Source organism: Phyllobates terribilis, unplaced genomic scaffold (assembly GCF_046119375.1).
Source record: "Phyllobates terribilis strain yellow unplaced genomic scaffold, ASM4611937v1 Scaffold_1__5_contigs__length_1240528914, whole genome shotgun sequence".
Taxonomy (NCBI): Eukaryota; Metazoa; Chordata; class Amphibia; order Anura; family Dendrobatidae; genus Phyllobates; species Phyllobates terribilis.
In genome coordinates, this window is record NW_027362761.1 from 803533130 (window position 1) to 803555782 (window position 22653).

Genomic DNA, 22653 nt, shown 5'->3' on the forward strand with positions numbered 1-22653 from the left:
CTTAAGTCCCTGCGGTTTATCAGTGAATGTGTAGGAGATGCTCCTAACGTGTCTCCCCGAGCTGTATACACCCAACTCTGTCAACAGACATTATTTGAATCTTTACGGTACGGCGCATGCTCATAGCAACCATGTAAGCGGCGCGTACTGATGACGGAACGCACTCCAGGCAGCCATGTTTCATTGGGGAAAACCCCATACTGTACTATAAATCCCAATACGGGTGTAATAAAGCGGCTCCCTTGTCCTCCCCTTAATCACGGTCTCTGGGTATTCGTAGTAGCAGTCTGTAGTGTGTTTGGCCCTTGTTGCTGTGACTTTTAGAATCCGGAACTGTAATGGATGAGGCAGTGTTGTGAGCCGGGCCGGTGAGGTGACGGGACACAGAGTGTAGCTGCTTCCTCTCCTTCTGCAGGTCACAGGATACAGTGTGGGGAAGGATGCTGCTGGTCACGGTACTGCGGGGAGCTGTGCTGAGGCGGCTGCCGGTCCTGTACTCCTCCTCCTCTGTACACAGCACAGGTAAGGACTGGCAGGATAGGTCACAGGATACAGTGTGGGGTAGGGGGTGCTGGTCAGGGTACTACCGGGTCCTGTGCACCTCCTCCTCTGTACACAGCAAAGGTAAGGACTGATGCACTGGCAGCATAGGTCACAGGATACAGTGTGGGGTAGGAGGGTGCTGCCGAGTCCTGTGCACCTCCTCCTCTGTACACAGCACAGGTAAGGACTGATGCACTGGCAGCATAGGTCACAGGATACAGTGTGGGGTAGGAGGGTGCTGCCGGGTCCTGTGCACCTCCTCCTCTGTACACAGCACAGGTAAGGACTGATGCACTGGCAGGATAGGTCACAGGATACAGTGTGGGGTAGGAGGGTGCTGCCGGGTCCTGTGCACCTCCTCCTCTGTACACAGCAAAGGTAAGGACTGATGCACTGGCAGCATAGGTCACAGGATACAGTGTGGGGTAGGAGGGTGCTGCCGGGTCCTGTGCACCTCCTCCTCTGTACACAGCACAGGTAAGGACTGATGCCCTGGCAGCATAGGTCACAGGATACAGTGTGGGGTAGGAGGGTGCTGCCGGGTCCTGTGCACCTCCTCCTCTGTACACAGCAAAGGTAAGGACTGATGCACTGGCAGGATAGGTCACAGGATACAGTGTGGGGTAGGGGGTGCTGGTCAGGGTACTGCGGGGAGCTGTGCTGAGGCGGCTGCCGGTCCTGTGCACCTCCTCCTCTGTACACAGCACAGGTAAGGACTGGTGCACTGGCAGGACAGGTCACAGGATACAGTATGGGGTAGGAGTGTGCTGCCGGGTCCTGTGCACCTCCTCCTCTGTACACAGCAAAGGTAAGGACTGATGCACTGGCAGGATAGGTCACAGGATACAGTATGGGGTAGGGGGTGCTGGTCATGGTACTGCGGGGTCATGTGCACCTCCTCCTCTGTACACAGCACTGGTAAGGACTGGTGCACTGGCAGGACAGGTCACAGGATACAGTGTGGGGTAGGGGGGTGCTGGTCAGGGTGCTGCGGGGTCCTGTGCACCTCCTCCTCTGTACACAGGAAAGTGTAAGGTGCCCCAGCGAGGTAGTCGTGGGCGAGCTGTAGCCCCCTCTCGCTATGGCACCCTACAGACAATACGTGTCCTCCCTCTGAAGTGTGGCTGTGTATGTGGTGCTCTTCACTTACTTCAAGCCATCCGATCGCGGCTGTCTCCAGGCATTTCTCTTCTGGGACCAGGGCAGCAATAAATTCAGAGGACACAAGGGTCTTAACCAGAACTTGGACTTTACTTGGGGAAGAGGAATATGTACAATATTTACAGGCAGATATAATGGATAAGGCCCGACAGGTTACCATCTCTCTCACAGGCGCTGGTAACTCCTTCAGCCCTGGTTCCCTCTTGAAATGAAGCATCTCTGTGACTCTAATCTCTGGCCCAAGAGACTCTTCTGCAATATCAACAGTGATCGGGATCCGATATCTCTCCCCCACGTCTTAGCCTGGAGTCCTATTTATCTTCCTCTGCTTCCTGCAGACTAGAAGTGCCCCGGGTCCTAACTACCTTTGATGAGTTTCTCCGGCCGGCTAACAGGACTCTTGCTCTTGCGTAGGGAGACTTTCACACTGGTGATCCCACTGTCTGAGGGTATGGAGCTCCATTCTACCCTAGCAGCCACATATATTAGCTGCCCGTACAATTCACTGTCCTATCTCTTACTGCCCTCTGGACACTAAAACAGAGGCTTTTTGCTAATGTGCCCACCCTCTGTGAGCTGTCATCACCAACATTAACCCATCACTGTCTGTAACACTGCTAGCAGACTCAACCTGACATCTGCACCCAGGACAGTGGTATCTTGTGGCTGATTACAGGTACTGCTTCCCGCAAGGAACTATGCCAGAGCTAACCCCTTAGCTTGGCCTACCACAGTTCAGAGAGGACTGATTAAGGGAACACTTTCCTTAACTACTTCAGTGCCAAAGGAAGGCTACATCCTTCCCCACTATTACATAAGGACTGGTGCACTGGCAGGATAGGTCACAGGATACAGTGTGGGGTAGGGGGTGCTGGTCATGGTACTGCGGGGTCCTGTGCACCTCCTCCTCTGTACACAGCACAGGTAAGGACTGGTGCACTGGCAGGATAGGTCACAGGATACAGTGTGTGGGGTAGGGGGGTGCTGGTCAGGGTACTGCGGGGTCCTGTGCAATTCCTCCTCTGTACACAGCACAGGTAAGGACTGGTGTACTGGCAGGATAGGTCACAGGATACAGTGTGGGGTAGGGGGGTGCTGGTCATGGTACTGCGGGGTCCTGTGCACCTCTTCCTCTGTACACAGCACAGGTAAGGACTGGTGCACTGGCAGGATAGGTTACAGGATACAGTGTGGGGTAGGGGGGTGCTGGTCAGGGTACTGTGGGGTCCTGTGCAATTCCTCCTCTGTACACAGCACAGGTAAGGACTGGGGACATGGAAGTTACATGTTACATAGAGCCATGATGGGTATTTTCAATCATTGGCTCCTTGGATTATTGACTGTCAGGATCTGGTCCATCAGCGAATCACATCCCGGAGTTCACAGCTCCTCTTATGATTAGCCGATGCCACGTCATTGTTGTGGCGTAACGTACACGTGACATCTCGCCAGTTCGGCTCATCAAAAGGGCTGTGGTTACCGGGAGGGAGAAGGCGACTCTCAGGGCTACCGGGTTACTGATGTGGCCACTGGACCGGGTCCTGGTAAACAAATGGCACCAGTATTGCCTATGCCATAATAGTATGGGGTAGCCGAATGCTGTGCCTTTATGACCCCAAGAAAATCTCTATTGCACGTGTGTGATTTACTGATGTGTGACTGTTAATATGCTGTGGTGTCTGGGGCAGCAGCAAAGTGGATGAGGTGACGGCACATCTCATCCACATGCCACAGATATTTTCCTCTCAGAAATTGATTTGTGGCAGCATGTCAGTTCTGATTGGAAATTCTTACGTATGTTCCTCAATGAGTTCAAAGGGGAAAATGGATTGGTGAAAGTACCAACATGGCCATAAAATTTATTATTTGAACTGGAATCTATTGGCCTTCTCAAGTGGCGGACACAATAAACCACAATTTTATCATTTAACTTTTAATGGTTGTGTGAAGGGATGGAGAGGTTCTGGAGCTCTGTATCAAAGCCAGGAACGCCAATCTATGAAAAGATATCATGATGGATCATAAAATTAATTAGTACAACATTTTAGGTTCAACAAACAAAATAATATCCAGAGTTAGATGCATTTGGTCAGTTAGGTAAAAGAACACTGTTAGAATAAGACACTTATTGACTGATGTTCTTCTTTTCCTAGTAACCCCAGACAGTAACCAAGCAACACTTGAAGATATGGTAAAGATAAAACTTTAGTACGGTGTAATAATAGTTTAATGCATGTATTATTTTTTTCTTATAGCGGCACCTAAGACGTAATTGATGCTGTCATCCCCCGTCTGCATGATTGTTCGTTACTTTCTTAATCTTGTGAGACAGAAATGATGTGCTCTGCAGGCAGTAAATTCACATATATTGCAGCAATTTTTATGACACCATGTCATTTTGCTTGTAGTACTTATGATGCTGTTATTTCATGCGACTGTGCACTGAGCCTAAAGAATACATCAGGGCCATTCCGATAGGCCGCCATTCACTAGATCGAGGCCAAAAGTGTGTTCTTTTGTCCTTCGCCTGGCAGGTATGCGTCTGCATACCATTTGTTTTACTACACTGCTCAAAAAAATAAAGGGAACACTTAACAGAATATAACTCCAAGTAAATCAAACTGTCCACTTATGAAGCAACACTGATTGACAATCAATTTCACATGCTGTTGTGCAAATGGAATAGACAATAGATGGAAATTATTGGCAATTATCAAGACACCCTCAATAAAGGAGTGGTTCTGCAGGTGGGGACCACAGACCACATCTCAGTACCAATGCTTTCTGGCTGATGTTTTGTTCACTTTTGAATGTTGGTTGTGCTTTCATACTCGTGGTAGAATGAGACGGACTCTACAACCCACAGAAGTTGCTCAGGTAGTGCAGCTCATCCAGGATGGCACATCAATGCGAGCTGTGGCAAGAAGGTTTTCTGTGTCTGTCAGCGTAGTGTCCAGAGGCTGGAGGCGCTACCAGGAGACAGGCCAGTACACCAGGAGATGTGGAGGGGGCTGTAGGAGGGCAACAACCCAGCAGCAGGACCGCTACCTCCGCCTTTGTGCTAGGAGGAACAGTAGGAGCACTGCCAGAGCCCTGCAAAATGACCTCCAGCAGGCCACAAATGTGCATGTGTCTGCACAAACTGTTAGAAACCGACTCTATAGGGGTGGTATGAGGGCCCGACGTCCACAGATGGGGGTTGTGCTCACAGCCCAACACCGTGCAGGACTCTTGGCATTTGCCACAGAACACCAGGATTGGCAAAGTCGCCACTGGCGCCCTGTGCTCTTCACAGATGAAAGCAGGTTCACACTGAGCACATGTGACAGACGTGACAGAGTCTGGAGACGCCGTGGAGAGCGATCTGCTGCCTGCAACATCCTTCAGCATGACCGGTTTGGCAGTGGGTCAGTAATGGTGTGGGGTGGCATTTCATTGGAGGGCCGCACAGCCCTCCATGTGCTCGCCAGAGGTAGCCTGACTGCCATTAGGTACACAGATGAAATCCTCAGACCCCTTGTGAGACCATATGCTGGTGCGGTTGGCCCTGGGTTTCTCCTAATGCAGGACAATGCCAGACGTCATGTGGCTGCAGTGTGTCAGCAGTTCCTGCAAGATGAAGGCATTGAAGCTATGGACTGGCCCACCCGTTCCCCAGACCTGAATCCGATTGAGCACATCTGGGACATCATGACTCACTCCATCCACCAACGTCACGTTGCACCACAGACTGTCCAGGAGTTGGCGGATGCTTTAGTTCAGGTCTGGGAGGAGATCCCACAGGAGACCATCCACAACCTCATCAGGAGCATGCCCAGGCATTGTAGGGAGGTCATACAGGCACGTGGAGGCCACACACAATACTGAGCCTCATTTTGACTTGTTTTAAGGACATTACATCAAAGTTGGATCAGCCTGTAGTGTGCTTTTCCACTTTAATTTTGGGGGCGACTCCAAATCCAGGCCTCCATTGGTTAATAAATTTGATTTCCATTGATGATTTTTGTGTGATTTTGTTGTCAGCACATTCAACTTTGTACAGAACAAAGTATTCAGTGAGAATATTTCATTCATTCAGATCTAGGATGTGTTATTTGAGTGTTCCCTTTATTTTTTTGAGCAGTGTATATAGGAAATCGCAGCAGACTGGTTTCTTCTAAAAGCGGCCATAAAAAGGAAAAAAGGTTACTTTGCAGCAAGGCTGTGGAGTCGGTAAGCCAAACCTCCGACTCCTCAATTTCCATGACTCCGACTCCCTCATACATGGCTCATGTTTAAGTGATAAATTTACTGTAGCACAGATTCATCTCAGCTAAAAGTCTAGACCCTTAGGTCAGGAATAGGACAGACATTTATAGGACATTTCATAACTTTCCCAAATTCTTATGAAAAAATATTCCCCACAAACTGCATTGAACTACTGTACCCAATTTACTATATATTTTAGGCGTTGGAGTCGGTTCATTTTATACCGACTCCACCAAAATGGGCTCCGACTCCAACTCCGCAGCCCTGCTTTGCAGTGTTTTCATCAATTACTCTTTATGGGGAACGGCTGTTGGGACACTCATCCAGATAGTGGGGACAAGCTCAGGACAGGACTTGTGGCTGTGAGACAGACACAAAAATATAACAACGCACACGCCCCTTAGTGACATTATGTTTCATGTGCCCTTTCCCTCCAAAGTTCTTGTCTAATGCCAAAGGCAGCATGAGTATAAAGGAATCTTCCTGTCCCCCCTCTGTATTAGTAGTAGCAGATCAGAAACTTCACAACATTCTGATTTGTGGTAACGATGGCATCCTATGACAGTGCCACACTTGTACAACTCCTAATAATGGAGGGATTTGGCCAGGCCTTTACGCCACCTTCATGGTTTAAAAAGTTCATTTCAGTTCGCTCTATTTTTGCATTTTTTTTTTACCGATCTCAACACTTTTGAGAAGCAGCAAGAAAGCGGGGAAGGTTTTTTTTTTTTGAGAGGAGCAAAACCAACCACATGCTGACAATTTCCTATAATTTATGCCATAAATTTGTTAAAAAGGCAAATATGTGCCAAATTTATTAAGGGGTACTCCACTGGACATCTGCATGACTTGTTTGCAATAGGGGTGACTGAAATATCTGTTGAAAATGATAGAGCTGGATGATGGAGGCGCCTAGCTGCTGAAAGGGGAGAACTTTAATTTCGTTTGATCGATTCCTGTGGTTTTTTTGCCTTTATAGAGGAATCTGTATACAGTATTTAGCTTTTATTTACTACACTATTTTCAGTCATTTATTTTTTTTAAATCCAATGTGTAAAAAATATCAGGTGTTTGTCACTTTTTATTGATTACAGCCACAGAAAATAGAAAATCCTTTTAAAGAGCCTCCAAAGAGGTGCATCTTGTGTGGCATCCCAGTAGATTACAAGAATACACAGGTATGTTTCTACAAGCTTAAAGGGGTTGGCCTCTACGTTACATGTCCCTCTCATGTGAACTAACTGCCATAGATAAATAAGCATTTCAATAAATATCTTGCTTTGTCAAATCTAGCTGTAACCTGAGCTGCTCTTCTGTTCACATGATCTCTGGCAGACTTCTTGTGATGTCACTTCAAAATCTCCCTGAGTTCCTGGCTCTAGAATCTGATGGGTGGGTGGAGCTTGCCATGCTGGTGGGCGGTGCTCCATTCAGCCACCAATTGTGCAAGTTCTCCCACTTAAAAAGATGAGAGAGGCCTGTAATTGACATCATAGGTAGACCCCAACTATGAGAGACAAAATGAGAAAACAAATCCTGAAAATCACATTGTCTGATTTGGAAAGAATTTTTTTTTTTCAAATTTTGGTGGAAAATAAGTATTTGGTCACCTACAAACAAGCTAGATATCTGGCTCTCACAGACCTGTAACTTCTTCTTTAAGAGGCTCCTCTGTCCTCCACTCATTACCTGTAGTACTGGCACCTGTTTGAACTTGTTATCAGTATAAAAGACACCTGTCTGCAACCTCAAACAGTCACACTCCAAACTCCACTATGGTGAGGACCAAAGAGCTGTCAAAGGACACCAGAAACAAAATTGTAGCCCTGCACCAGCCTGGGAAGACTGAATCTGCAATAGGCAAGCAGCTTGGTGTGAAGAAATCCACTGTGGCAGCAATAATTAGAAATGGAAGACATACAAGACCACTGATAATCTCCCTCGATCTGAGGCTCCACACAAGTTCTCACCACGTGGGTTCAAAATGATCTCAAGAACTGTGAGCAAAAATCCCAGAACCACACGAGGGGACCTAGTGAATGACCTGCAGAGAGCTGGGACCAACGTTACACATACTACGCCGCCAGGGACTCGGATCCTGCAGCGCCAGACGTGTCCCCCTGCTTAAGCCATTACATGTCTGGGCCCTTCTGAAGTTTGCTAGAGAGCATTTGGATGATCCAGAAAAGTATTGGGAGACTGTCATATGGTCAGATGAAACCAAAGTAGAACAGTTTGGTAGAAACACAACTTGTCGTGTTTGGAGGAGAAAGAATGCTGAGTTGCATCCAAAGAACACCATACCTACTGTGAAGCATGGGGGTGGCAACATCATGGTTTGGGGCTGTTTCTCAGCCAATGGACTAGGACGACTGATCCGTGTACATGAAAGAATGAATGGGGCCATGTATCGTGAGATTTTGAGTGCAAACCTCCTTCCATCAGCAATGACATGGAAGATGAAACGTGGCTGGGTCTTTCAGCATGACAATGATTCCAAGCACACCGCCAGGGCAATGAAGGAGTGGCTTCGTAAGAAGCATTTCAAGGTCCTGGAGTGGCCTAGCCCGTCTCCAGATCTAAACCCTATAGAAAACCTTTGGAGTGAGTTGAAAGTCCGTGTTGCCCAGCGACAGCCCCAAAACATCACTGCTCTAGAGGAGATCTGCATGGAGGAATAGGCCAACATACCAGCAACAGTGTATGCCAACCTTGTGAAGACTTATAGAAAACGTTTGACCTCTGTCATTGCCAACAAAGGATATTCAGTGGGTACAGAAAGTATTCAGACCCCTTTATATTTTTCACTCTGTTTCATTGCAGCCATTTGGTAAATTCTAAAAAGTTCATTTTTTTTCTCATTAAAGTACACTCTGCACCCCATCTTGACTGAAAAAAAACAGAAATGTAGAAATTTTTGAAAATTTATTAAAGAAAAACTGATATCACTTGGTCATAAGTATTCAGACCCTTTGCTCAGTATTGAGTAGAAGCGCCCTTTTGAGCTAGTACAGCCATGAGTCTTCTTGGGAATGATACAACAAGTGTTTCACACCTGGATTTGGGGATCCTCTGCCATTCTTCCTTGCAGATCCTCTCCAGTTCCATCAGGTTGGATGGTGAACGTTGGTGGACAGCCATTTTCAGGTCTCTCCAGAGATGTTCAATTGGGTTTAGGTCTGGGCTCTGGCTGGGCCAGTCAAGAATGGTCACAGTTTTTCTGAAGCCACTCCTTTGTTATTTTCGCTGTGTGATTAGGGTCAGTCTTGTTGGAAGGTGAACCTTCGGCCAAGTCTGAGGTCCAGAGCACTCTGGAAGAGGTTTTCATCCAGGATATCTCTGTTCTTGGCCGCATTCATGTTTCCTTCAATTGCAACCAGTCGTCCTGTCCCTGAAGCTGAAAAACACCTCCATAGCATGATGCTGCCACCACCATGTTTCACTGTTGGAATTGTATTGGGCAGGTGATGAGCAGTTCCTGGTTTTCTCCACACATACCGCTTAGAATTATCACCAAAAAGTTCTATCTTCGTCTCATCAGACCAGAGAATCTTATTTCTCATAGTCTGGGAGTCCTTCATGTGTTTTTGAGCAAACTCTATGCGGGCTTTCATATGTCTTGCATTGAGGAGAGGCTTCCATCTGGCCACTCAGCCATAAAGGCCCGACTGGAGGGCTGCAGTGATAGTTGACTTTGTGGAACTTTCTCCCATCTCCCTACTGCATCTCTGGAGCTCAACCACAGTGATCTTGGGGTTTTTCTTTACCTCTCTCTCCAAGGCTCTTCTCCCACGATTGCTCAGTTTGGCAGGACGGCCAGGTCTAGAAGACTTCTGTTGGTTCCCGACTTCTTCCATTTAAGGATTAATGAGGTCACTGTGCTCTTAGAAACCTTGAGTAATGCAGAAATTCTTTTGTAACCTTGGCCAGATCTGTGCCTTGCCACAATTCTGTCTCTGAGCTCTTTGGGCAGTTCCTTTGAGCTCATGATTCTCATTTGGTCTCACATGCACTGTGAGCTGTGAGATCTTATATACAACCCCTGGCAAATTATGGAATCACTGGGCTCGGAGGATGTTCATTCAGTTGTTTAATGTTGTTGAAAAAAAAGCAGATCATAGACATGTCACAAAACTAAAGTAATTTCAAATGGCAACTTTATGGCTTTAAGAAACACTAAAAGAAATCAAGATAAAAAATGTGGTACTCAGTAAGACTGTGTGCCCACTATGCGTTTTTTAAGCGTTTCCGCATCGGCAATTCCGCTGCAGAAACGCTTAAAAAACACTTGGTAGAAGGTCAGCCATGTTCCCCAATGATAATCAGCATGTGCTGTGCACATGCTGGGGAAATTTCCGCTGCGGATTATCATTGCAGAAAAATCCGCAGCACTACCAATTATTTTGCGGAATTGCGGCGTTTTCGACGCCATTGACTTGCAATGGACCGCATGACATCCGCATCACTACATCTGCAGATGCGGATATATCATGCGGCTCAGTGTGCGGATGGAACCCGGGTTTGGAGAAGAGGAGACTCTCCTCCGGACCCGGGTACCATAGTACCTGTAAAAAAAAGAATAAAATAAAAAATATACATTATACTTACCTTCTGATGGCCCCCAGTCTCCATAGCGATGCGTCCTGGCTTGCCGGCAGCTTGCGATGGTCTAAAAAGGACCTACCATGACGTCATTTAGTCATGTGATGAGTCACGCGACCGCCGACGTTGGTGGTCGCGTGTCCAATCACATGACTAAATGACGTCATGGCAGGTCCTTTTAGTCTACCGCGAGCTGCCGGCAAGCCAGGACGCATCGGATAAAGACACCGGGGGCCATCAGAAGGTAAGTATAATATTTATTTTTTTACCACTCTTTCGGTCACACTATATAAATCCATGCCGTTTGCATGGATTTATATAGTGTGACCAAGTTGACAAGCACTTTCCAAGTGATGCTAAAATCGTTTGGAAAGCGCTTGACAACCCGCATGCGGAAATGCATGTGAAGAAAGCTTCACATCCGCATGTCCCTGGCAGGAAAAACGCATGTAAAATCCTCATGCGTTTTTTCTGCAAGGGAGATGCAGAAACGCTCAGGAAAAATCCGGAGCATTTCTGCATCGTGGGCACATAGCCTAAGGCTATGTGCCCACGTTGCGGACCTGAAGCATATTTTTTACGCTTCTCCCTGGCGGGAAAATCGCATGCGGATATTACATGCGGTTTTCCCGCCAGGTAGAAGCGTTTGTGAGGCGTCTTTGCATGCATTTCCGCATGCGGGTTATCAAGCACTTCTCCAAGCATCACTTGGAAAAGTGCTTGACAACTTGTTCAGAATGGTAAAAAATAAAAAAATAAACTTTATACTCACCTTCTGATGCATTCTCTGCCCCGTCCGGAGTCTTGAGCGGCTCACGCTGTTGTGTGCAGGACCTGCGGTGACGTCATTGAGTCATGTGGTGGGTCACATGACTCAATGACGTGGCAGGTCCTTCAGACAACAGCGCGACGGAGGGAAAACATCAGAAGATAAGTATAAACTTTATTTTATTCTTTTTTTTACAGGTTCTTTGGTACCCAGGTCTGGAGGAGAGTCTCCTCTCCTCCAGACTTGGGTACCATCCGCACATTGATTCCGCAGCGCTTCCGCAAAATTAATGAACATGCTGCGGATTTTTGACTGCAGCATATACGCTGCGGAAAAATCCGCAGCATGGGCATTGACATTGCGGAATGCCATTGGGGACCATGGGGTGCGGATCTACATGCGTTTTTCAAGCGTTTACGCTGCGGAAATTCCGCAGCATATACGCTTGAAAAACGCTACGTGGGCACACAGCCTAAGGGTAACTTTTTTTCAGACCAAGCAGAGGGAAAAAATTATGGAATCACTCAATTCTGAGGAAAAAAATATGGAATCATGAAAAGCTTTGCAGGTTGGAGCCTTGTCATGGACCATTTTCTTCAACTTCCACCAAAGATTTCCAATTGGATTGAGATCCGGACTATTTGCTGGCCATGACATTGACCTTATGTGTCTTCTTTCAAGGAATGTTTTCAGTTTTTGCTCTATGGCAGGATGCATTATCATCTTGAAAAATGATGTCATCATCCCCAAACATCCTTTCAATTGATGAGATAAGAAAACTGTCCAAAATATCAATGTAAACTTGGGCATTTATTGACGATGTAATGACAGCCATCTCCCCAGTGCCTTTACCTGACGTGCAGCCCCATATCATCAATGACTGTGGAAATTTGCATGTTCTCTTCATGCAGTCATCTTTATAAATCTCATTGGAACGGCACCAAACAAAAGTTCCAGCATCATCACCTTGCCCAATGCAGATTCGCGATTCATCACTGAATATGACTTTCATCCAGTCATCCACAGTCCACGATTGCTTTTCCTTGGCCCACTGTAACCTTGTTTTTTTCTGTTTAGGTGTTAATGATGGCTTATGTTTAGCTTTTCTGTATGTAAATCCCATTTCCTTTAGGCGGTTTCTTACAGTTCGGTCACAGACATTGACTCCAGTTTCCTCCCATTCGTTCCTCATTTGTTTTGTTGTGCATTTCCTGTTTTGGAGACATATTGCTTTAAATTTCCGGTCTTGACGTTGTTTGCCTTTAACAACCTTCCCATGTTGTTTCTATTTGGTCCAGATTTTAGACACAGCTGACTGTGAACAACCAACATCTTCTGCAACATTGCATGATGATTTACCTTCTTTTAAGAGTTTGATAATCCTCTCCTTTGTTTCAATTGACATCTCTCGTGTTGGAGCCATGATTCATGTCAGTCCACTTGATGCAACAGCTCTCCAAGGTGTGATCACTCCTTTTTAGATGCAGACTAACGAGCAGATCTAATTTGATGCAGGTGTTAGTTTTGGAAATGAAAATTTAGAGGGTGATTCCATAATTTTTTCCCTCTGCTTGATCTGTAAAAAATTACCCTTACCGAGTACCACATTTTTTTATTTCTTTTAGTGTTTCTTAAAGCCATAAAGTTGCCATTTGAAATGACTTTAGTTTTGTGCCATGTCTGTGATCTGCTTTTTTTTCAACAACATTAAACAACTGAATGAACATCCTCCGATCCCGGTGATTCCATAATTTTTTTGCCAGGGGTTGTAGACAGGTATATGCCTTTCCAAATCAAGTCCTATCAGTTTAATTAAACCCAGCTGGACTCCAATGAAGGAGTACAACCATCTCAAGGAGGATCAAAAGGAAATGGACAGCATGTGACTTAAATATAAGTGTCTGAGCAAAGAAAGGGTCTGAATACTTATGACCATGTGATATTTCAGTTTTTCTTTTTTAATAAATTTGCACAAATTTCTACATTTCTGTTTTTTTTCAGTCAAGATGGGGTGCAGAGTGTACTTTAATGAGAAAAAAAATGACCTTTTTAGAATTTACCAAATGGCGGAAATGAAACAAAGAGTGAAAAATTTAAAGGGGTCTGAATACTTTCCGTACCCACTGTATAACAAAGTATTGAGATGAACTTTTGTAATTGACCAAATACTTATTTTCCACCAAAGTTTGAAAAAAAATTTCTTTCCAAATCAGACAATGATTTTCAGGATTTGTTTTCTCATCTTGTCTCTCATAGTTGAGGTCTACCTATGATGTCAATTACAGGCCTCTCTACTTTTTAAGTGGGAGAACTGCACAATTGGTGGCTGACCAAATACTTTTTTCCCCACTGTACATACAAGGGTCTCTTGTATCTGTATGTACACACAGTACAGACCAAAAGTTTGCACACACCTTCTCATTTAAAGATTTTTTCTGTATTTTCATGACTTTGAAAATTACATAGTAACATAGTTTGTAAAGCCGAATAAAGACTTGCGTCCATAAAGTTCGACCTGTTAGTTCTGTAATTGCTAAAGTTGATCCAGAGGAGGGCAAAAACCCCAAATGATTTAGCCAATCTTCACCTGAGGAAAAATTCCCTCCCGACTCTGAAACCAGCAGTCAGAATAAATCCCTGTATCAACCTACTATTTTATTTTATTTTTAAGTATATGCTGAAATCTGCCTGGTATCTAGAAAAGCATCCAGTCCCCGCTTGAACTGGTGTAGTGAATCCGACATTACCGTCTCCTCACTCAGTGAATTCCATATTCTCACTGCTCTTACCGTAAAGAACCCCTTCCTATGCTGGTGCTGAAACCTTTTCTCTTCCAGTCTTAGTGAGTGCCCTCTTGTTACCGTAATATCCCTCCTTTTGAACAAATCCCGGGCAAGATCTCTATACTGTCCCCTAACATATTTGTACACATCTATTATGTCCCCCCTCAACCTTCTCTTTTCCAGGCTGAATAGTCCTAGTTTTGCCAACCTCTCTGGGTATTGCAGTCCCTCCATTCCCTTTATTAATTTTGTTGCCCTCCTTTGTACCTTTTTTTTTTTTTTTTCCTTTTCCAGCAATGTACCCTTCACCTCAATGCACTTCCAAATTGTACATTCACACTGAAGGCATCAAAACTATGAATTAACACATGTGGAATTATATACTTAAAGGGGTATTCCCATCTCCAAGATTCTATCCCAATATGTAATAGGTGTAATAATAATAATAATAATATTATTAGCAAATATCTTTAATTAGAAATGTAGTAATAGTACTTTTGATTCGCGATGTCTCTTTCCTCATGTGCAGACATTGCAGGATCTTAGGTATCCATGGTTACATCCACTGATAAAGTCACAGTTAGTTAGCTAGTTGCTAGTGGACGTAACCATGGATACCTAAGGTCCTGCGATGCCTGCACATGAGGAAAGAGACATAGCGAATCAAAAATACTATACTACATTACTAATTGGAGATATTTGCTAATATTACTATTATTACACCTACTACATATTGGGATAGGATCTTGGAGATGGGAATACCCCTTTAACAAAAAAGTGTGAAACAACTGAAAATATGTCTTATACTCTAGGTTCTTCAAAGTAGCCACCTTTTGCTTTGATGACTGCTTTGCACACTCTTGGCATTCTCTTGATGAGCTTTAAGAGGTAGTCACCGGAAATGATCTTCCAATAATCTTGAAGGAGTTCCCAGAGATGCTTAGTACTTGTTGGCCCTTTTGCCTTCACTCTGCGGTCCAGCTCACCCCAAACCATCTCGATTGGGTTCAGGTCTGGTGACTGTGGAGGCCAGGTCATCTGGCAAACCGGATGGAATAGCATGCCGCTGCAAGATGCTGTGGTAGCCATGCTGGTTCAGTATGCCTTCAATTTTGAATAAATCCCCAACAGTGTCACCAGCAAAGCACCCCCACACCATCACACCTCCTCCTCCATGCTTCATGGTGGGAACCAGGCATGTAGAGTCCATCCGTTCACCTTTGCTGCGTCGCACAAAGACACTGGTTGGAACCAAAGATCTCAAATTTGGACTCATCAGACCAAAGCACAGATTTCCACTGGTCTAATGTCCATTCCTTGTGTTCTTTAGCCCAAACAAGTCTCTTCTGCTTGTTGCCTGTCCTTGGCAGTGGTTTACTAGCAGCTATTTTACCATGAAGGCCTGCTGCACAAAGTCTCCTCTTAACAGTTGTTGTAGAGATGTGTCTGCTGCTAGAACTCTGTGTGGCATTGACCTGGTCTCTAATCTGAGCTGCTGTTAACCTGCAATTTCTGAGGCTGGTGACTCGGATAAACTTATCCTCAGAAGCAGAGGTGACTCTTGGTCTTCCTTTCCTGAGGCGGTCCTCATGTGAGCCAGTTACTTTGTAGTGCTTGATGGTTTTTGCAACTGCACTTGGGGACACATTCAAAGTTTGCCCAATTTTTCGGACTGACTGACCTTCATTTCTTAAAGTAATGATGGCCACTCGTTTTTCTTTACTTAGCTGCTTTTTTCTTGCCATAATACAAATTCTAACAGTCTATTCAGTAGGACTATCAGCTGTGTATCCACCAGACTTCTGCACAACACAATTGATGGTACCAACCCCATTTATAAGGCAAGAAATCCCACTTATTAAACCTGACAGGGCACACCTGTGAAGTGAAAACCATTTCCGGTGACTACCTCTTGAAGCTCATCAAGAGAATGCCAAGAGTGTGCAAAGCAGTCATCAAAGCAAAAGGTGGCTACTTTGAAGAACCTAGAATATAAGACATATTTTCAGTTGTTTCACACTTTTTTGTTAAGTATATAATTCCACATGTGTTAATTCATAGTTTTGATGCCTTCAGTGTGAATGTACAATTTTCAAAGTCATGAAAATACAGAAAAATCTGTAAATGTGGTGTGTCCAAACTTTGTCTGTACTGTGTGTATGTGTGTAATATTATATATTATATTATATGTGTGTGTGTGTGTGTGTGTTCACACACTGCTCTATACCCTGTGTAATGTATATATACCCTGCTGTATTCTCCTTATACCATGATTACATTCATATCTGTCTCTTCGTCCATCTATCAGTCAATGAGAGGGAGTCAGGGAATAATCTTTAGTACCAGGGCTGTGGTTCACCTAGTGGTCGGCGCTCATAGTACAGGAGCATTTCTGCTATATAGAGGTGATCTGCTCATCACCTCTATGTAGCAGAGGCGCTCAGTTGCTGCTTCTAGTCTCCTTTGGAGACTATAGAAGCAAGCAAAAAGTGTTAAAAAAATGTTTTTAAAAAAAATAAAAGTTTAAATCACCCCCCTTTTGCCCCATTCAAAATAAAATAATAAAAAATAAACCCCACATACACACATTTGGTATCGCCGCGTTCGGAATCGCTTGATCTATCAATATAGAAAAAGAATTAATCCGATCAGTAAACAGCGTAACGAGAAAAAAATTCCAAACATCAGAATTACGTTTTTTTGGTCGCCGCAACATTGCAATAAAATGCAATAACGGGCGATCTACCCCAAAATGATTAATCCCGAAAAATGGAGACGCTACGGGTCTCGGAAAATGGCGCTTTTTTTTTTTCTAGCGAACTTTGGATTTTTTTTTTACCACTTAAATATAAAAGAACCTATACATGTTTGGTGTCTACGAACTCGTAATGACCTAGAGAATAATGATGGCAGGTCAGTTTTAGCATCCAGTGAACGTGGAAAGAAAAAATAAAACTGTGGAATTACATCTTTTTTTTTTTGCAATTTCACCGCACTTGGAATTTTTTTCCCATTTTCCAGTACATGATATGGTAAAACTAGTAATGGCTTTGTCCCGCAAAAAATAAGTCCTCACACGGCCATATTGCCTAAAAAAAAAAAGCTATGGCTCTGGGAACAAGGGGAGCAAAAAACAAAAAAACTGAAAATCCCAAGGTCGTAAAGGGGTTAAAGGGGTTTTCCCATGAACACAGTTAATTTTCATTAATAGATCTTTGAATAAAAATAAGTTCCACAATTGGATGTGATTAAAACAAAGGTTCCTGTGTGGAGATAATCTTATAAATGTGCCCCTGCTGTGTACTGAGTAATGGCTGTGTCTGACCGTACAGGGACATGGTCTGATCATACCACATCTCCTGGGCAGGGGGGAAGCAAAGGAATATACAGACAGGACAGCGTTTGACGACAGTTGATTCTTTCAGTTAAAACATTGCTTAAAAACGGGCAGTTAAATGTTCTGCCTCACAAAAATAATCAGCTGCGATCCCCTGCTGTAATGTAAGGTCTATATAGTCTTTTGCTTACTCCCCTGCCCAGGAGATGTGGTATGATCAGACCATGTTACTGTACAGTTAGACACAGCAGGGGAACATTCATACGATTATCTCAGCACAGGGACATTTTATCTAAACACATCCAATTGTGGAACTTATTATTATTCCAAGATCTATTGATTAAAGTGTACTGTGTTTGTGGGAAAATGCCTTTAAGCATTTATGGCAAATCCAGTACCTAAGTTAGGGTAGACAACCTCTTTAAGTGCTGGAAGGCATTTTGACTGGGAGAAACAGGTTACTATATTAGGATTCAGCATTTAGTTGAAATATTAGATTTTGATGGCAAGAGGGCAATATTTATCTGCCACGTTAAGGCTAGGGCTACACTGAAATTGCAGTCGCATATTTCCAGATGTGTTGGCTTTCCTGCCATCCGTCACTTGCCACAAATTTTAATGCAATCGCACGTGACTTGCATTAGACTTGGCTGCAGTTTGGCCATTTTGTAATGGTAAAATCATTAAAATAAGTCACGCGGCCGTAAGTTGCACAATGTTTTTAGTGGTGCGACCACATGTCGCTATCTTGTCCCAGTATAAAGTACAATTTCTAAAACTGGTATCAACATTAAATACTTGATAATTCCATATCTAGTACATTGAGGTTAGCACTTGTGTTACAGTGTTGGTGCGTCAACATACTATTGTCCACTTCTGTACATAGATAATTTTCTTTCCCATTACTAAATTCCTGGTCAGTAGTTCTATCTACCCCACTGGGGTCCCATTATACCCCTACTCCTTATCATTAGAGTATGTTCCCATGGGACGCATCCATATTGAAAATCCACAGCTTTTTACAGTACTAGCATTGTGTATAAGACTTTTTAGAAATCTCCTGCTGAGAGCTGACCTGTGTTGTGGACTTAATTTGCAGCATGTCAATTTATATGGTGGGTGTTACCAGAGATTTCACAGAAATATATGTATTCCATTATGTCAGTGACGAGGGGGATGTGTTTGTTTTTCTGTTCCATTAGTTTTTTAGCAGATCAAGAATCATTTTATTGTAACTACTTAGCTAGAATGTTAGACAAAAAAAGGCTGAATTAGTAAAATAACTATAAAACGTGCACCAAAATAAAAATGAGGCAAAAAAAAAATAACGGTGTGAGTTACTCTTCTTGTATCGCCCATAGCTCCTGTCTCAGTTTGTTTCACCTCACACTGGTCGCATTTATGGAAGGCATATAACAGGTAATTCTCAGGAGGATATTTTAGATCAACTTTCTCTGAAATGTTATGAACTGTGGTTTTATTAAACATTTTTGTCAATGTATAAAATATCATACTCAGTTTTCAGGATTGTGAATTCGTTGGGAACAGATTCTTGCTAGTAATGCTGCATGGCATCAATATATCTGGATGTCATCTTAACAGGGTTTTCTAGTACTAGGATACTGCTGCCCTGTCCTTAATGTAGGTCTTGAATATCCGATCAATGGCCATTACACAGTGTGACAGAGCTGTGGTGGTCTGCTCCGTCACACTTATTACACCCAGAGCTGGTAACAGCTGATTGGAGGTGCCAAACCCATATTGATGACAGGGATAGGTCATCAATATTACAGCAATGAAAAAAACTTTTAAAAGTGGTTGTCCAGGTTTGGGATGAAAGTCTGCAGTCACGCAATGTGACTGTAGACTTCTGAATACTCACAGCGCACGCACTGCACATGGTCAGGATTCTCCGGTACCAGCGCAAGAGCGGGCGGTCATGTGACCACTAGTATGCGATTTGCATATTTCCAGACACATTCTGACTAGATGTGCGCAGTCTTGTTTAATACAAGTGAATTGAGCAAGAACAAGCACATCTAATTGGCACGCGATTGCCCGCAACGGAGAATCCTGAGTATGTTCGATGCACACGCTGTGAGGATACAGAAGTCTGAAATCACCTACTGACTGCAGTTTTTCATCCCAAACCTGGACAATTCCTTTAAGGAAAATGAACGTCATATAGAGAAGTTTTCCCACTTGAGGCTCCCCTGTGATGATATGGCCAGATCAGTTGATCTCTGTGGTGGATTTCAGATTTAGGCCACGTTCACACGTTCAATATTGAGTCAGCATTTTACATCAGTATTTGTAAGCCAAATCCAGGAGAGGGTGAAAAAACGGTAATTAGTTTTACCGGTAATTTTATTTCCAGGAGTCCATCCTGACAGCACCATGGAGGACGTCCTTCTTATCCTTTCAGAGACAGGAAACACAGAGAGGTTAAAAGCCCTCCCCTTCCTCCACCCCTCAGTGTTATTTCTAAGTACCACACCAGGATGGTTGCAACAAACAGAACATTTTTATTACAATTCTATATGCCAATGTTACTTAACACTGTATATGACATGAAAGAGAGGGAACTAACTGTGCTGTCAGGATGGACTCCTGGAAACACAATTACCGGTAAGACTAATTACTGTTTTCCAGGACGTCCCCCTGACAGAACCATGGAGAATACCAAAGTATTGAGTTGGGGTGGGACCACCGCATGGAGAACTTTCCTACCAAAAGCCATTCTCTGACTGGCTAAAACATCTAGCTTGTAATGTCTAGAAAATGTACTTAGGTTAGACCAGTGTTTCCCAAACTCCAGTCCTCACGGCCCCCCACAGGTCATGTTTTCAGGATTTCTATAGTATTGCACAGATGAGAGAATTCCTGATACCTTGATGATACTTTCCATCACCTGTGCAATACTATGGAAATCCTGAAAACATGACCTGTGGGGTCCGTGAGGACTTGAATTTGGGAAACACTGGGTTAGACCAAGTTGTGGCCGTACATATCTGCTCCATCGAGGGCCCCCCCCCCTTTCTCCGCCCAAGAAGTGACCATTGATCGAGTCGAATGAGCCCTCAACTCAACAGGAGGGATCGTTCTTTCTGCTGAATAGGCTAGAACTATTGTAGACTTAATCCACCTGGCAACTGTCTTTTTTGACGCTTTTTTTACCTTTATTTCTACCCACAAACTGGACAAACAGGTTGTGATCCTGTCTCCAACCCTGGGTGGCCTTTAACCACTTTACAGCCTGTGCCATATTTGTACGCAACAGGCTGTAACCCCCGGTTCAGTGAGGGCTCCGGCGCTGAGCCCGCACTGAACCGGGCACATGTCAGCTGGTTATTACAGCTGACATGTGCCCGCAGCAACCGCGGGTGGAATCGCGATCCACCCGCGGCTGTTAACCAGTTAAATGCCGCTGCCAATCTCTGACAGCGGCATTTAACATCGCCGCGCTGGAAGCGCGTCACTTACCCCGCCCATCGGTGACCCCGTCACGTGATCGCGGGTCACCAATGTGTGGGCATGACAACCCTGGGTCTGCAGCAGACTGCAGTGGTTGTCATGAGCGGATCACTATGAGCGCCACCTAGTGGTCGGCGCTCATAGCACAGGACCATTTCTGCTACATAGAGGTGATCTTCTGATCACCTCTATGTAGCAGAGGCGATCAGACAAGTGATGCTTCTAGTCTCCTATGGAGACTATAGAAACAAGCATAAAGTGAAAAAAAAAAATGTTTTTTAAAAAAATATAAAAGTTTAAATCACTCCACTCAAAATAAAATAAAAAAAAACACATACACATATTTGGTATCTCTGCGTTCAGAATCGCCTGATCTATCAATATAAAAAAATAATTAATCCGATCGGTAAACGGCATAACGAGAAAAAAATTCTAAAAGCCAGAATTACTTTTTTTGGGTTGCCTCAACATTGCAATAAAATGCAAAACATCTGATCTACCCCAAAATGGTATCAATAAGAACTTCAGCTCGGTGCGCAAAAAATAAGCCCTCATCCGGCCCCAGATCCCAAAAAATGGAGACGCTACGGGTCTTGGAAAATGGCGCCATTTTTTTTCACCACTTAAATAAAAAAGAACCTATACAGTTATATGAAAAAGTTTGGGCACCCCTATTAATCTTAAGCTTAATGTTTTATAAAAATTGGTGTTTTTGCAACAGCTATTTCAGTTTGATATATGTAATAACTGTTGGACACAGTAATGTTTCTGCCTTGAATTGATGTTTATTGTACTAACAGAAAATGTGCAATCTGCATTCAAACAAAATTTGACAGGTGCATAAGTATGGGCACCTCACCAGAAAAGTGACATTAATATTTAGTAGATCCTCCTTTTGCAAAAATAACAGCCTCAAGTCGCTTCCTGTAGCTTTTAATGAGTTCCTGGATCCTGGATGAAGGTATTTTTGACCATTCCTCTTTACAAAACAATTCCAGTTCAGTTAAGTTTGATGGTCGCCGAGCATGGACAGCCCTCTTCAAATGATCCCACAGATGTTCAATGATATTCAGGTCTGGGGACTGGGATGGCCATTCCAGAACATTGTAATTGTTCCTCTGCATGAATGCCAGAGTAGATTTGGAGCGGTGTTTTGGATCATTGTCTTGCTGAAAGATCCATCCCCTGCGTAACTTCAACTTTGTCACTGATTCTTGAACATTATTGTCAAGAATCTGCTGATACTGAGTGGAATCCATGCGTCCCTCAACTTTAACAAGATTCCCGGTGCCGGCATTGGCCACACAGCCCCAAAGCATGATGGAACCTCCACCAAATTTTACTGTGGGTAGCAAGTGTTTTTCTTGGAATGCTGTGTTTTTTTTCCGCCATGCATAACGCCTTTTTGTATGACCAAACAACTCAATCTTTTTTTCATCAGTCCTCAGGACATTCTTCCAAAAAGAAATTGGCTTCTCCAAATGTGCTTTTGCATACCTCAGCCGACTCTGTTTGTGGCATGCTTGCAGAAACGGCTTCTTTCGCATCACTCTCCCATACAGCTTCTCCTTGTGCAAAGTGCGTTGTATAGTTGACCGATGCACAGTGACACCATCTGCAGCAAGTTGATGTTGCAGCTCTCTGGAGGTGGTCTGAGGATTGTCCTTGACTGATCTCACCATTCTTCTCTGCCTTTCTGATGTTTTTCTTGGCCTGACACTTCTGGCCTTAACAAG

The 22653-nt window shown here is 44.1% G+C and overlaps 2 protein-coding genes across 2 annotated transcripts in view; one reads left to right on the forward strand and one right to left on the reverse strand.

The window, feature by feature from the left end:
• The window catches only part of HELQ (helicase, POLQ like), a 49012-nt gene extending 48337 nt beyond the window's left edge, over nucleotides 1-675 (reverse strand). Inside the window, exon 1 of the mRNA XM_073637107.1 lies at nucleotides 1-675. The gene's annotated coding sequence lies outside the window, so the exon portion shown is untranslated.
• The window catches only part of MRPS18C (mitochondrial ribosomal protein S18C), a 24223-nt gene continuing 1793 nt past the window's right edge, over nucleotides 224-22653 (forward strand). Inside the window, exons 1-4 of the mRNA XM_073637110.1 lie at nucleotides 224-522; nucleotides 3858-3895; nucleotides 7047-7130; nucleotides 18805-18862. Coding sequence (XP_073493211.1) covers nucleotides 441-522; nucleotides 3858-3895; nucleotides 7047-7130; nucleotides 18805-18862 — 262 coding nt within the window. The 5' untranslated portion in view covers nucleotides 224-440. The remainder of the gene's footprint in view (nucleotides 523-3857; nucleotides 3896-7046; nucleotides 7131-18804; nucleotides 18863-22653) is intronic.